At 38.5% G+C, this 16,814-nt stretch overlaps 2 protein-coding genes across 2 annotated transcripts in view; both read left to right on the top strand.

Moving 5' to 3' along the window:
- The first annotated feature begins 6,397 nt into the window (after nucleotides 1-6,397).
- LOC119821809 (vomeronasal type-1 receptor 4-like) lies at nucleotides 6,398-7,328 on the top strand. The gene is given in 2 exon segments (XM_038340923.2): nucleotides 6,398-6,879; nucleotides 6,881-7,328. Coding segments are annotated over 2 exon segments (930 nt in total).
- Nucleotides 7,329-7,488: 160 nt separating this feature from the next.
- Nucleotides 7,489-16,814, top strand: part of LOC119821807 (vomeronasal type-1 receptor 4-like) — a 29,468-nt gene continuing 20,142 nt past the window's right edge. Inside the window, exons 1-3 of the mRNA XM_042055590.1 lie at nucleotides 7,489-7,518; nucleotides 14,149-14,412; nucleotides 14,901-15,024. Of these exons, the coding sequence (XP_041911524.1) occupies nucleotides 7,489-7,518; nucleotides 14,149-14,412; nucleotides 14,901-15,024 (418 nt within the window). The remainder of the gene's footprint in view (nucleotides 7,519-14,148; nucleotides 14,413-14,900; nucleotides 15,025-16,814) is intronic.

Raw genomic sequence — 16,814 nt, 5'->3', positions numbered from 1 at the left:
AGTAGAAACATACTGGAATTTAGGAAGGCAGTCCTTTGAGGACTCCTAGTAATGGGGGAGTCGCTCATCTCCTGCCACAAGGTAGGGCTTATGGTGACAGGAATGGGTTGCATTTATTAGTTGTTTTTCAAGGGGGTCCCATGGAAATTCCCCAAACAACCCAGACTCTTGCTGACAAAGGGAGTTGTTCTCTAAACTGTGTAAACTGTGAGGCCCCAGTGCTGAGGACAGTACACAAACATATTGAACATGGAGAAGGAAAGCTGGTACCTGCATGGAGCCTTCACCCCTACATCCCAGTCTCTTTGGTGCAGGATGGTACTCTGCAGGACACTAAAAGAGGAATGTGGAGACTAACGAAATCACAAAGCCTTTGACCTATAATCTGTTCTGCCTGCAAAATATGCTAGGATGACTGTGGCACAAAGTTGCTGAAGTAGCCGACGCATACCTGATTTGATATAAGGCACCCAAGCCTATGAGAAGAAGCCCATGCCTGACACTGCTTGAGTAAGCAAGGGCCAGAGACCTAAGGGAAAACTAAACACCACTGGTTAAGAAAAAAAGGTATCTGTACAAATGACTCCTGATGATATTTTTCTGTTCTCATAGGGGTCTCAACACTCAAACTTTTCAGTGTTGTGGTTTTAGAGGACTTTAAACTTTAGAATTTTTTATCTCTGCACTTTCAGCCTTTTTTGGATAGTGGTATTTAGGGTTCTGTCTTTTGTGCTGAGGTCAAGGACCTTTTTTTTTGAAATCAGACCACAGTCTTTGTGATTAGAAATTCAACATATTAATTTTAGGGTACACAATTCAACCTAAAAAATAGAGTTATAGTGGCTGGGGTAGTTTGAATATGATTGGAACCCATAATCTCATAGGGAGTGGCACTATTAGGAGGGGTGGCTTTGTAGAGTGACTATGGCCTTGTTGGAGGAAGTGTGCCACTGTGGGCAGCCTTTGAGATTTCCTATGCACAGGATACTGCCCAGTGTGTCACTTGATTTCCTGGTACCTGCAAGATGTAGCACTCTCAGCTCCAGCACCAAGTCTGCCTGCATTCCAGCATGCTCCCTGCCATGATAACAGACGGAACCTCTGAAACTGAAAGTGAAGCATCACGGATGTTTTCTTTATAAGAGTCACAGTGCCTCTTCACAGCAAGAAAACCCCTAACCAAGACAGAGGTTGATACCAGGAACTGAGCTATTGCTATGATAGGTACAACCGTGTGTTTGCTTGGAGTAATATGGTCTTTGGGACTGTGGGTTAGAAAAGCAGCTGAATGTTTTAAGCGCTGCTTAGTAGACTGTACTATTAGGAGTGTGGAGGAGAGTGGTGCTGAGTGTGATTTGATGAATTATGGGCGGCTACCTCAGGAGGAAAAGACTTTTACCATGTTGCCCAAAATCATCCTTGTGATATTTTGGTGAAGATAGCGGTTGCTTTTTGCCCCTGTCCAAAGATTCTACCTGATGCTAAAGGGAAGGGTTTTTTATTCAATCTGTTGGCAGAGAAATCTCAAAATAGCCTAATATAGACTCTGGTAACTATAAGAAGGGGTTATAATGAAAAGCTGAACATGGTAAGTTAAAAATGTTACTTTTAAGGAGAAAAGGAGCTCCCAGGAAGTTGAATAGAGCTAAATCCCGTGTCCAAGGAGATATACTAATTAAGAAATGGAATAAAGGGAATTGTGATCTTAGGGCAAGATTCCACCCAGATTAGTTTCCAACTTGTGTAAAGAAATAAAAGAAAACAAAACAAAAAACAAACAAACAAACAAAAAACCTAGAGCCATTTACCCAGTACCAGGCAGGTAGAGGCTGGTGGGTCTGTGAGTTTGAGGCCAGCCTGGTTTGCAGAGCAAGTTCCAGGACAGCTAATCTTGGGCAGTGAAGATTTGTCACTTAAGTTTTGGATTGTTCCTTCCATCTGTTGTCCCATCCCACTAGCATGTGCTTGTAAAGACAATGAAGAATTTGACAGTTCATTCAATAAAGTTTACCAAATGTCTAAATATTGGCTGTTATCTTAATTCTCATTAGTATTAGTAAATAAATGTTGATGCTTCTGTGTTTCTTCCATGTGTTATATTTGTGTGTGTGTGTGTGTGTGTGTGTGTCTTATATGTTAGTGGGTGCCTCTTTGTAGGGCTGTTGGGCCTAACCTTGTACCTTATTTGAGACACACTCACTTGGTAAACAACTTGAACACTTGGCAGGTGGTCTTGAAGTTCATAGAGCTCCTCTTGTCTGCTTTTTCCATACCTTTTAGGAGCTGATAGGACAGATTTCTCTGCTACTGTATCTACCTTTCCAATTATTTTATTTTGTTGATTTTATTTCTCTTTATTTTATATGTGTGCAACTTGCCTCTACTTTAATGGCACTGGAGTTCTGTTCCTTCTGTATGCCTCTCTGCTTTGTGCCCAAAGGACTGACAGAAAAGTTCCCATTCTAATTCTTAATTGCTATCTTGGAGTTGCTTATTTTCTTTTGTTTTGTGACAGGAACTCAGGACCAAAGGTGTTTAAAAGTTACTTCAGACCCTTGTGGAGATGCTGTAATCATGGGTCTAGAACTGAGTTAAAAATAACCAGTCTGCTGGGATATAATACTAAGAGATTCCCAAACCTTTAAATCAGGGAAAGTGTCCCAGCACAGTTATAGCAGAGTCTCACTTTTCATGGCAACACCTCCCGTCATGGTGTCACTGAGCACTAAGGTGAGTGGTCAGAGAATAAGAGTAGGAAGAACTAAAGACATTAGAAAACACTCCTTGGAGAAGCCATGGTTGTGCTATTGGATACATCTTATTTTCTTCCTAAGTGCCTCTCTTAATTGTAGTTGTACTTTAAAAATCTGTATTAATAATTTCTTTCAACAGCTCTGCCGAAAGGAAGGAGGGACGGAGGGGAAGAAGGAAGGAAGGAAAGAAGGAGGAAAGGAAGAAAAAGAAAGAAAGAAAGGAAGAAAGAAAGAAAGAAAGGAAGGAAGAAAGAAAGAAAGAAAGTGAAAAGACAGAAAATTCAAGAAATAGTTAGGGTAGGGAAAACTCTGATATTGGTTTAGGGACAGGGATTTTTATTTGGTTTTGGATGACATTGGGGCTATTTTTTAACTCAGGGCAGAGTCAGCTGTCTCCAGCCCTCCCTAAGCTCTGTGAACCCTACTCCTCCCATAAGCTGCTACTAAATCTCTAACAGTAGAAATATCTTAGTAAGATATCTCTTAGTGATATCATCTCCTTTTTATTTTTCTAGCTTCACTTGGTCAGGCTCTGTCTCTATCTCTGTCTGGCCCAGTCTCCATCTCATTTTCCTCACCCTCTCTATACCTCTTTCTGCACATCTCTTCCTAAGTTTTAGTTTTTAAAAGGAGGATCTATTTGGATTCATCTTTTTCTTTACTGATACTGGGAATCATTCCCAGGACCTTTCACCAACTGGACAAGCCATGAGCTACATCCCCATCTCATCCTAATGGGTTGAATTATTTATATTCTTTTCAGTCCTCCTATTCACCAATTTATACACTTCTGGGAAATGTATTCTATTTTTGTATCTGATAGATAGATTATAGGAATGGGTAAATGAACATATTTATAGTATTAATTAAAATTTTTTATCAATGATAGAATTATAGGCTCATTATTCTTCTAGGAAAGATGAATTTTATGGAAGCTTGAAGATTAAGAGTTAAAATTTTAATGAATTACAAGTAAGAAATAAATAAATAGGAGTATGATTTATCTCTTGGTACTTCAACAATTCTAAAACATGACAGTTTTTTTCATATTCTACTTTTTTATTTCACTAAATATACCTTCAAGCTGTTGCTTTATGATTCCAGCTCATGTGTTACCTACATGAATACAGTGCTCTTGTCATGTGAATAGTTAGGCCTGTTCCCATCTAGAAAATACACACAAGTATGTTTGACTTTCTCTATTTCTATTGTCTTGTCACTGTCTAGAGTTTCAGAAACTGTTATATATCTGCTCGATGTCAGGGAATTCTGTGAATAAGTAAATTCCAAACAAAATAATGGCAACAAAAGTCTATCATATTATACACTTATCTAATATACCTCTAACCCTTCCTTATATTAAAAAAATGCAAATTTATGAATGGAAACCTAAACTTTATATCACTAAATTGAGTCCAAGAAAGTGTCATCTTAATTGACTGTCATCTCTATAGCTCTGTACTGATGTGGGATTCCCCTCTGTATGTTGTGAATATGTTTTATTATCATTTGTTAATACAGAATCTGCTTTGGCCAATGGCAGGGCAGAATAAAGCCAGGTAGAAAATCTAAAAAGCTGGTGGTTTCCTTTAATGTGCAGAAAGTTATTAATTTCATGCTGATCCACTCATTCATTTTTGTTGCATTCTCTGTGTTATTGAGCCTTGTTGCCTCTATGAGTTGTATTACTAATATTTTCCTCTGAGAGTTTTATCATTTCAGCTTTTGAATAATTTAACATTAATTTTTGTGCACGGCAAGGTGATATAGAGATATTGCCATACTTATGCAGGTAGATGTCCATTTTACACAAAGTCATTCGGGATCATACTGTCTGAACATAGAGTCACACCAAGCATTTAAGAAAAGAGTGACTGTGTCTTCCTGAGATTCTTCATGAGAAGTGCTGAGACTCTGCAAGGCAGTGACAGGGACTGTCAGACCCATCATTTATTCTTCTTCCTCAACACTGGTCATTCCCTGTGTTATTTTGTATCCTCTCAGGTTCCCTGATCCTTGTACAACATTGGTCTTTATTAATAACAAGAGTTGTTGATCCAACACGTGGGAGATGCAGTAACACTCCAGTTGGAACTTGGTAATGATTTAGAAATTTTGTTGAAGAAATACAATACTAACTTATAGAGCTTCTACAACATTCTACTTTCCTATAGAGTAGACCCTTGGCTCTTATTTGACCACATGCTCAGCAACTTTAACTCCTGCTTTTATTTGTTTAATTTGTTTTGGTTAATACCCACTTATACTGTCTCTGATGATAGTTCATTGCAACTTTGATTTGCATCATCTCATTGTATTCCCTTAATTAGTAGTGGTGCTGGGCCTCATTTTGCTCTGATTTTGGACATTTATTCAGGTCTCTCATTTGATATATATATATGTATATATATATATATATACATATATATATATTATACACACACACACACACACACACCTTAGTTTTAACTTTTCTTTTTAGGATAGATAAGTGATTGTTTTAGAGTACATGCTGCTCTTTGAGTGCAGTTACTAACTTCCTACAGGTGACTCACAACCTTCTACAAATGCAGCTCTAGGAGATCCATGCCTCTGGCCCCTGCTGGCCCTCACACTCACATCTAACCACCCCTAGCAACACACAATTAAGACTAAAATATACCTTCACATAAAATATTCTTTGTGTTCTGAATATTTACCACTCATTCTAAATATGATTTTCACATAATTTTGGTTGTTTTCTTGATGAATTTTGAATTTTGGTCATGTGATTTTCAGAAATAATGGCATGCTTAAAATTTTTTTCTTTGAAAATTGACTCAAAATCAGTGTTTAGTCAAAAGCAATGAAAATATTACTCTTTGGGGATTTTTTTTTTGAGACAGGGTTTCACTTTGTGTAGCATATCTCTACTGGAACTGGCTCCATAGATCAGGTGAGCTTCAAAATCATAGGTATTTCTGCCTCTTATCACTTGATTTCTGTTTTGAAGGTCATGTAGTTCCTCGTCCAGAGAAAATATTAGTCTTCAGTAAACATACCCAAAACTTTCCATTTAAATAATGTGGACTATTTACTTCAATATAAACAAAGGTTTAGATGTAGTGAAGAGCTGCGGGCAGGCCTGCTTTCGTCCCGCCCGGCTCCCACATAGATAGCTTATGCCCTGAAATAACAACACACAGACTGTATTCATTTAAACACTGCCTGGCCCATTAGTTTCAGCCTTACTCACATCTTGACTAACCCATATCTAATAATCTGTGTAACACCATGAGAGGTGTCTTACCGGGAAAGATTCAGCATGTCTGACCTGGTGGCTGGCTCCATCACATCTGTCTCAGAGAGGAGAGGCATAGCATCTGCCCGAGGCATCTGCCTCACTCCCAGCATCCTGTTCTGTCTACTCCACCCACCTAAGGGCTGGCCTATCAAATGGGCCAAGGCAGTTTCTTTATAAACTAATGAAATCAACTCAAACAGAAGACCCTCCCATATCATTTAGATATAGTTCTTCAATGAGAGAACTGTGTAAATAGAGTAAAGTGATAAATATTTTATCTAACATCTTGAAATAATGCACACCCATAATGTATTTCCAGGGTCTACTGACCATAATAAATTTATTTACATTTTATATAGGAATGAAAATGGCTTCTGACAACTTGGCAATTGGAATTTTCCTCTTTTCCCAGATCACAGTGGGAGTGCTTGGAAATTCTTCAATAATACTTTATTATCTGATTTTTATATTCAATAGGAAGCATTTAATGCCCAAAGACCTGATTATAGAGCACTTGACTTTAGCTAACTGCTTATCTATCATCTCAAGAGGTATTCCACAGGCAATATCAGATTTCGGATTTAAGGATTTCCTAGATGATGTTGGATGTAAATTGGTAGTGTACATTTACCGAATAGCGAGAGGGGTATCCCTGTATGTCATGTGCCTACTGAGTAGCTTCCAAGTAATCACAATCAGTCCCAGCAACTCCAGATGGATGAAGCTTAAACACAGAGCCACCAAGTACATCGGTCCCTCCTGCTCACTCAGTTGGCCTGTGCACCTGGTTTTAAACATCTTGACTCCAGCAAGAGTATCAGGTCCCATTTCCAACAAAAATGTGACTGAGTTATGGGTAGTGCTCATGGTTTGCCTCCGGCAATGTGGCAACTGCCCTGTATATGTTCTTACTGTGCTTCACTGATGGCCTGTGTCTGTGTCTCATGGTCTGCTCAAGTGTCTTCATGGTGAGTGTCCTCTACAGACATAAGAGACAAGTCCAGCATATCCACAGTGCTCAACGCTGTCTGAAAGTCTCACCTGAGGACAGAGCTGCCCAAACTATCCTCACCCTGGTGTGCATATTTGTTATCTCTTATGCATTCTCTTCTGTTATTGTCATCTTTACGACTTACTTGAAAGGTTCGGTGCTGTGGAAAGTAAGTGTATTCCTATTTCTAGAAATGTGCTTTCCCATCATTTGCCCATTTGTTCTCCTCACCAATATCAAGTCTAGTTCCAGTCTGTTTTTACCATGCTGTGGTAATAGAAAACTTCCAAATTTGACATGAGCCCTGCTTATATGCCTTTGCTGATTTATTTGCATATTCTTTTATTTATTGTAGAATGCTAAGACTCCAGTTTGAACATGTCAGATATCTTCCTGCCTCTACCTCCTTCAGCAAATCCTGCTTGCATATTCCATAACAACTGGCAATAAAACTCAAGTCCATGTGGATCAAAGACTTCAGCATAAATCAGGTACAATGAATATTATATAATAGAAAATGGGGAATAGCATTAAACTCCTTGATACAGGGACAACTTCCTGAACAGAACATGGATAGTGCAAGTACTAAGATCAACAATTAATAAATGTGACCTCATGAATCTGAAAATCTTCTGTAAGGTAAAGGACACTGGCAATAGAAGAAAATGGCAGCCTACAGAAGGGGAAATGATTTTCACCAACTCTACATCTGATAGTGTGCCAATATACAAAATATATAAACATCTCAAGAAACTAGACATGATAAACCAAACACTCTAATTTAAAAATAAGGTACCTATCTAAACAGAGAATTCTCAGTAGAGGAGATTCAAATGGTTAAAAAACACTTTTAAATTGTTCAACTTCCTTAGCCTTTGAAATATTAATCAAAACCACTTTGGGATTCCATCTTATTCTTAGAATGGCTAAGGACATTAACACAAGTGACAGCTCATGATGGTAAGGATGTGCTGCAAAAGAAACACTCCTCTATTGCTGCTGGTAATGCAAACTGGTATAGCCACTGTGGAAATCAGTGTTGCAATTCCTGAGAAACCTGGTAATGGACCTCAAGACACAGTTATACCATTCTTGGACATAAATCCAAAGGATGTTCCATTCTACCACAAAGACACTTGATCAACTGTATTTATAGTGACTTTATTCATAATAACCAGAAACTATACATGACTTAGATGGCCCCTGAGTGTAGAATGCTTAAAAATATAATACATGTACATAATGTAGTACTATCATTGGTTATAAAATGGCATCATGAAATTTGCAGGCAAATGAATGGAACTTGAAAATCCATCTTGTGTAAAGTAACCTGTTGTAAAATATTTGTTTCACTAAGTAAAAGTGTGTTCTGTTTGTTTATGTTGTAGATTATTTATTTAACTACATAAAGCTGGGTAGCATTTGTTTAATTACATAAAGATGTGTTGCAGTTTTACCTTGCCTGCCTATGGGACCTGATTGGTCTAAAAACAAGCTGAACAGTCAGTAGTGAGGGAGGAGGTATAGGTGTAACTTCCAAGAAGGGAGAGTAAGTAGGAGGAATTTAAGCTTGAGAGAGAAAGGAAAAGGAGAAGAAAGAAGAGGAGAAAATAGGGAGATGCCAGGGGCCAACCAGCCAGACTCAGAGGAAACAGGAAAGTAGGACCTATAACATGAAAGAAATCTAAAAATCAACAAAGCAAAAAGTAAAAGAATAGATACAGGTTAAATTAAGCTAAGAGTGTTAGTGGGACAAACCTAAGGTTGAATATTTATGATTAATAATAAGTCTCCGTGGTTGGCGGCCCAAAGTAAATGCCATCTCTGTAACCCATTTCAGAAAGACAAACATAGTATTTGCTCACCTATAAGTGGATATTAGCTGTTAAATAAATTATAATCATGCTACAATCCACAGACCCAGAGAGACTAAGTGGCAGAGATTGTTCAAGAGGGGGCACATGGATCTCCTAGGGAAGGGGAAATTGAATAGACTTTGAAGGTGGAGTGGGTATGGATAGGGATGGTAATCGTCAGGATTGGGTGTCAGTGGAGGAATGGAGGAGAAAATGACTGAAATTAGATGGTATTTGGGAGGAATATGGAAATCTAGTGCACAGGAAACTCCCTGGAATCTATAAGGCTGACCCTAGTGAGGACTCCTACTAATGGAGGTTATGGAGCCTGAACTGTTCATCTTCTGGAACTAGATAAGACTTGCAGTCATAGGACTGGGACCCCAACCCCTCCACATAACCTTCAACCAACAATCTGTCCTGACTGCAAGATGTGCTGGAGCAATGGTTGCACAGAACATGTGGGTGTGGCCAAACAATGGTTTAATTTGAGGTCTGCACTAAAAGAGGGAGTCCAAGTCCAACACTGCCTGGATGACAAGGAATGGAGGCTAGCTATCATGGAGACGGGTTAGTGCCTAGTCCAGTCCTCAGCAGAGAGGCTGCCTCTGACAGCTGCTGGGAACAGATGCAGAGACCCAAAGCCAAACATTAGTCAGAGAGAGAACCCAGGTTGGTTGTCTCTATCAGGTTCCTCTCCTAAGATCTCGGAGTTCTAAGGAGGGCGACAAGAAGAATAATGGGAGCCAGAAGGGTTGAAGAAGACCTGGGGGAATCAACAAAGCAGGAGTCAACTGAAGCTGCAATTGTGGAGCCTGCATGAGTGTGGACTTGGTCCTCTGCAGATATGCTGTAGTTGTTGGCTTGGGACTTTTGAGGGACCCCTGACTGTAGGCCTGGGAATGTCTCTAACTCTGTTGCCTGCTCTTGGACCAATTTTCCACCTGCTGAATTACCTTGCCCAGCCTTCATGTGAGAGTTTGTGCCTCATCTTCTTATATCTTGCTGTGCTGTGTTTGGCTGATGTTGCTGGAATGTATTCTATAAGAGAAGAATAAATAAGAAATGTTTAAAAAGAAATAAAATATAAAGCACCCTAAAACTGACCCTGTGCCATGTGCCATATAACTAGACATTTTATTATAACATTTTTCTTATGTAATTTACTATAGAGTAGTGAGAATTTTCCAAATATGTAGAATCATCATATTTTACAAATTACTATGTGACAAAAGGCAAAGTATAGGTGAAAAAGAAGAAATGAATCTGTGAGACTAGAAATTGTCTTAGCACTTAGGGAAGGATCTTCTGCTTGTGTGTGTGTTATTATGTGTGCTGGGGTAGGAGGGTATATTCTTATTTTATCTGTATACGTATTTTGCCTACATGTATTTTATGCACCATGTGATAAAGTACCTGAAGAGATCAGAAGAGGGTATTGACCAGTTAGGACTTAGAGTTACACATGGTTTTGAGCCAGCATTGCGTACTGGAAATAAAATCTGTCCCCTTTAGAGGAGCAGTGCTCTTAACCATCAAACCATCAAACCATCAAACCATCCCTAGAGCCCTGAGATATCTTGATCATATCTTAAATTATTATTTTGTGTAGGTATGTGTGCCATGGTGTATGTATGTGCACCACATATATACATGCTTGATACCCAAAGAGGCAAGAGCACCACATTGGATCCTCTCAACTGGAGTTACAGGCAGTTGTCAGTCACTTGATGCGTTTGTTGGGACCTGAATTCAGTTCCTCTGGAAGTTCACTGCCTGCTTTGCCCACTTTGCCAGCTTTCTACCCCAAGATGTGGTTTAGTGTGTCTCATATGTAGACACTACAATTCTTCAAGGGTGATTACTGCTCTGAAAATGCTGTAGAAAAATGGATGGAAACAAAATTAACCTTAAGAAAAATAGCCCCACAAAGAAAAATCTTACATTTTCTTTTATGTGAAACCAGGGAACAAAAAAGAATCAGAGTAAGATATGAGCTACTGAGAAGAGGAAAAGAACCAGAGCAGGAGAGTGGGAAATAGATGAGATGATGATGGAGAAATGTGACATGAGCACATAATGCACATACATGAAAGTATCACAATGTGATAGTGCACTATGTACTATTAATACATGGATAAAATGAAAATTAACAAAAGCTTGGAAGCACATGACTATATTGGTTATATGCCATGTTCTGTAACATCTGCTTTCTAGAAGATTCATTAAATGATTTAGTTGTGTATAATTTTATTCTTTACATATGTTCATTTCTTCAAAAAGTATACCTCTGGCTTCCTGCTTTCTCATGAGGAGTTACCTTACTCACATAATTAGTTTAAAATAAATTTTCCTAGGAGAAAATTTCTTTCTTTTTCTGCAAAGAGGAAATGGGTCTAGCCTAAGGTACTCTGGTACCTAGAGAATGTATAACCCCCAAAACCCAAGTCCTTTGTACTAGGGGGTAAGACCTTCATCTTCTCAATGGCGTGGGGGCTACATGCTAACATGTGGCTTGGTGCAGAGGCCTTCAATCTGACATTAGCACCATTATTAACAAGCATTGACATATTATTTCTAAATAACACTGAGACTTCCAAACCATGATTATCCTCCTGAGTCTCCTTAGCCAACCTGGATCTACACTTTTAAGTTTCTTTCATTCAAGTATCTGATTAGTTTTATTTCCATTTGCAAATTACAAAAAAACAGGATAATTTTTCTTATTTGCATTTGTAGAAAACTGACCATTTTAAGATCTTCTCTGATGGAGGAGGGTTATCTGTCTATGTGTTACTTTCATTGGTTAATAAAGAAACTGCCTTGGCCCTTTAATAAAACAGAAAATTAGGTAGGCAGAGTAGACAAAACAGAATGCTGGGAGGAAGAAGGCACTGAGGCAGACGCCATAGCTCTCCTCTCCAAGATGGATGCAGGTTAGAATCTTCCTGGTAAGCCACCACCTTATGGTGCTACACACATTAATAGAAATGGGTTAATCAAGATGTGAATAATTTACATTGGTATAAATTTTACTCTATTGATATAAATTTAAGGTCAATTTTGTTATATGTATATGCATTTCTGATATTGATTAAGGTATTGTGATTATGTAGTTCATTTTAAAAATGTACTGTATAATTAGGAAATATAGGTTGTTAATGGATAATCAAGTTTGTAGTCATGTTAGTTAGATTTTCTAGATATATAGAGACATATTTCAGTTAGATAGACATTCTTCATATCTTTCAAAGACTGCAGAATATGGTATTTAATGTTTTAATAACTTAGGGTTTTCGTGACAATGAGACATGTCTGCTCCTGGCAGCACCAGCTACTTCAAGAGGAGGATGGGCATCGAAGAGGCTCCTTATGGAGTTGGTTAGCCATTTGGGCAAGAAACTGCTCTTGCCTGGACTGATGCATGAACTGGACACAGAGAACCTGCAGAGAGAGGACTGCTGAACTTGCCTAAAGGTGAGATGATCTTTTGGGGTTCCTGTTTCATGAAAGAGTCTGTGAGACATTCTGCAGGACACAGCAGATAGTGACTGAACTGTCTCTGAAATTTCCTGCTTAATGGAAACATACTATGCTAGATACTATGGGCCTGAAAGCCAAAGATGGATGCCCCAACAGTACAGAGGAACTTTGGGTGACTGTCCAGACAGCGAGATGTCTCTGTCATTTCTAGAGTTTTGGAGGTTGCTTACTTCTTGTTTACTTAGGTAATATTATATCCTTCTGGAGTCTTTGATGGAGTTGGAGAATGGTTAGTTATAGTTAAAGTTTTCCTTTGTTATGGTAAAAGATAAAATAGATATAAATATTGTAACTGTAATTCTTGCTTGCTAACTGTTTTGTTATATGTAATTTTGCTATGTTAAAGTTAAAGCCTTCCTTTTTGTTTAAACAGAAAAGGGGGAAATGATGTAGGAGTGCCTTCTATCTATCTGTTACTTTTATTGGTTAATTAATAAAGAAACTGCTTGGCCTGATAGGTCAGAACATAAGTGGGTGGAGTAGACAGAACAGAATGCTGGGAGGAAGAAGGCAATGAAGCAGACACCTCAGGCACACGCCATAGCTCTCCTCTCTGAGATGGACGCAGGTTAAGATCTTTCCCGGTAAGCCACCACCTCGTGGTGCTACCCAGATTACTAAATATGGGTTAAAGCAAGATGTGAGAATTAGCCAATAAGAGGCTACAGATAACGGGCCAGGAAGTATTTAAATGAATACAGTTTCTGTGTAATTATTTTGGGTAAAGCTAGCCGGTGGCTGGGAGCTGAGTGGCAGGAAGAGGCCCACTGCTCCTACTACACTTCTCTGATTTATATTTGGCTTTTGTCTAATTCACTGTGAGTTTTCTCTGTATATTTCAGAAATTATTATTTAATTCTCCAGCTGTGAAACATCTGAGAATTTTATCCTCATTTAGCTGTTTCTTTTCATCAGTAATTTGTCTTATCTCATTTACATATCCTTATTTCCATAAAATACAATTTGGATGTGGACATGCTCTAAAGAAGGAAGGTTGCTAAATGCTGCAGTTAATGTTGGCTTAGATTTTTCATGAGAATAAGTAATTTTCTTCTGCCACAAAGAGTGTAGTGCGGGGCTGTTGGCTGCTTTCCTGCAGCCCTGCTCCTGATCGCCGAGCTAGCTTATACCCCGAAATAACATCACACAAATTGTATTCTTTTAAATACTGCCTGGCCCATTATTTTCAGCCTCTTACTCACATCTTGACTAACCCATATCTAATAATCTGTGTAACACCACAAATGGTGTCTTACCAGGAAAGATCCAGCCTGTCTGTCCTGGTGGCTGGCTTCATGGCAACTGTCTCACTGAGGAAAGGCATGGCAGTCTGACTAACTTAGGAGAGGCATGGCATCTGACTGAGCCATCTACCTCACTTCCTTCTTCCTGTTCTGTCTACTCCACCCACCTAAGGGCTGGCCATGGCAGTTTCTTTATTAAAACAGAAGACCCTCCCACATCAAAAGAGCACCATTGTGATGAAAATGTCAAAGGTGCTAAGAGATAATATTGCTGCATGTATGTGTGTGTGTGTGTGTGTATAAAATCTGAGTTTGATAATACAACTGTTTTTTTGTGATGTATGCATTTGAAGTAGGAAATATATGAAAGCTCTATGAGTGTTTAACTATACAGAGTGTTATGCTCATCTCAAAGGCCATAGGGTGACACCTAAAATGCCAGGTGTGAAATACCTCCCCTTGATTTGTTTGGTCTGAGTGTCCTGGAGATCCCCAAACAATATACACTATTGCCATTGCTCTTGGTTACCATCAAAATCTTTATGGCAAGACCCTCTTGCTGAAGATACCACATATTTGGGATGTGGAACATGAGAAATCAAGTTCTACTGACCAAGATGTCTCATCCCTGCTGGTTATATTTCATAGCACCTTAGATGCATTCAGGATATTGGATATTGGAAAAAAGTCACCAATAGTCTTATCCAGTGGTAAGACTGTCAACCACAAAATGGCCAGTATAGTAAGATACTCCCATAGTTTCATTGTCAGCACAACTATTATTAGAGTAACCAACCATTTTTTCTGGTTGAATTCAGGTTCTTCCTCTATGGCAGAGGTTCTCAAGTTCTTTCAGCAGAGGCTGATTAGTTTGTACCATCAGAAGACATGCATTCTGATGTTTAAGGAACTGAGACTCCACTCTGTTGCAAAATTACAGTTATGAAGGAGCAACAAAAGTAAACTTACAGTTGGAGATTCCTAAGACCATTATAAAATGTGTTTTTCATGCTCACCACAGGTTGTGAACTGTTGCTCTAGAGGAAGCCTGGGGCTACACATTGGGCCAGAAATCCGTGGTAGGGGACCTTACAGAGTCATGGATGAAATGAATGCTATTATTTTGCTGAAAGAACATAGTGTCAAACTACCCTCTAAATTCTAAAGTCTATAGTCATAGATTATTCCAACACTCAAAACTCATCAGAGAAGTTTCTTTGTGCTGTGAAGGTGGTTGTCACACTGAGCCCAATGCAGAGAATAAGTGACTCTGTAAGGCCCAGTCTCAAATGGGACACCTGTCTCATCCCCTTCAGGGTTCAGGTGATGTCATGGAAACGGGAATGGAAAGATGGTAAGAGCTAGAAGCCATAGAGGATTCCAGAAAAACAATACTTTCCAACTATGACCAACCACTGCACTCATGAAGTCTCAACATCTGTGGTTGACTTCATAAGACAGGCAAAGAATTAACACAGTCAACTTTCAATCATGAGGGAAGGTTTTGTTAGACGCCAAACCTAACTGAGAATATATGGACAGCCCATGACTTCTGGGTAGGGAGAATAATTTTCCTTAAGTGTATATTCATTATTAACTAAGTTCCAGTGGGTGACCTCACATACCAATGAGTATATGAACAGCAGAAATTGACTGGATGTGTGATTAAAAATAGAGGATATGAAGCTGGGAGAGTTTGGGAGTATAGAGGTAGATATAGAAGACTTGGGAGAACAGGGGAACGGGTGAATATGATTGAAGTACATTGTATTCATATATGACATTCTTAAATAATAAAAATAATGTATTTTAAAATTACACAAATAATCCTAATCTGTTCTTAAGTCTATACAGGAAAACTTATGCCCGTTTGCACTACATATCATGTCCAAGGATTTTCAGAGCAAACTAAGCCTAATTATGAGACTCCAATTAAGAATCCATATAAATAACTTTATATGCATGGAGAGGAGTGCTGTATACTTTACAAAGAATGAATGACAACTGAACAGTAAAAAGGAATCTATCTTTTAGAAAATAGTCTGAGGGAAGGGAGACAAAGATCATTTGCCATATCTCTTTCTTTCATGCCTAAGAATTTAGTCATTCTTCAGAGTTTAAAGCACTCTCCAAGGATGTCAGCTTGCCCTATATTCATCAAGGCCATTCAACAAACTTCATTTTTAAAGAATTAGTCATTTCTACCCTTTGTATTCCTCCTGTAGCACTAAGGGCTCACAGAGGCGTTTTCTTCCTAACTATTTCCAATTGCTTCTTTAGATTTGCTCCTGTGATGTGAACACATTTTCACTGACATGTAATTGGCAGAAAGTCATTTAAAAGTTTTCTCAGCCAGTTATGTAGATGGTGTTATAGATCTAGAGTTGAACTGAAAAATCACTCCTGTAGTAGAAAAGGAGACCCGAGAATAATAGACTTCTAAATCAGAGCCCAGAGTCTTATCTCAAAGTAGGATGGGCTCACCCTTCAGCTCAGAACGTGTGGCATTGCACATCATGCAGGTTCAGACATGGATAATTGTAAACTTGAGACTTACATGGGATTGAGGACTTAATGATATTGTAGTGATTAGAATTAAGACAGAATATATATTAACAGAGATTTCAGGGTGTTTATTGTTGGGAGAGAATATCTAAATTAACCAAATCAGAAATAAAACATTGAACATAAAAACAGCTGATAAGGAAATCCAGAAAATCATAAGGACATATTTTAAAAACCTATATTCCACCAAAATTGGAAAATGAAAAAGAAATTATTTTCTCAAAATTAAATCAATTATTGTTCAAGAAATTTAAACATACCTATAACCACCAATGGAATAGAAACTGTCAATAAAAGTTTACCAACCAAAATAAGGTCTATGACTAGATGGTTTTAGGACAGAATTCTATGAGACATTCAAAGAAGACTTAACTCCAATGCTCCTCTACAAATGAGAGGCTGCTTGTTCATTTTCCAGCTACCCAGGCCCAAAATAATCACACAGAAACTGTATTAATTAAAATTCTGCTTGGCCTATTAGCTCAGGATTTTTGTTAACTAACTCTTATATCTTAAGTTAACCCATTTGTGGTAAGGAGGGCATTTGTTTGTTCCTGGCCACTTAGCTTTGAAATAATC

This window comes from Arvicola amphibius, chromosome 8 (genome assembly GCF_903992535.2).
Source record: "Arvicola amphibius chromosome 8, mArvAmp1.2, whole genome shotgun sequence".
NCBI classification, from domain to species: Eukaryota; Metazoa; Chordata; class Mammalia; order Rodentia; family Cricetidae; genus Arvicola; species Arvicola amphibius.
This window is presented reverse-complemented; position numbering and strand designations above follow the sequence as displayed.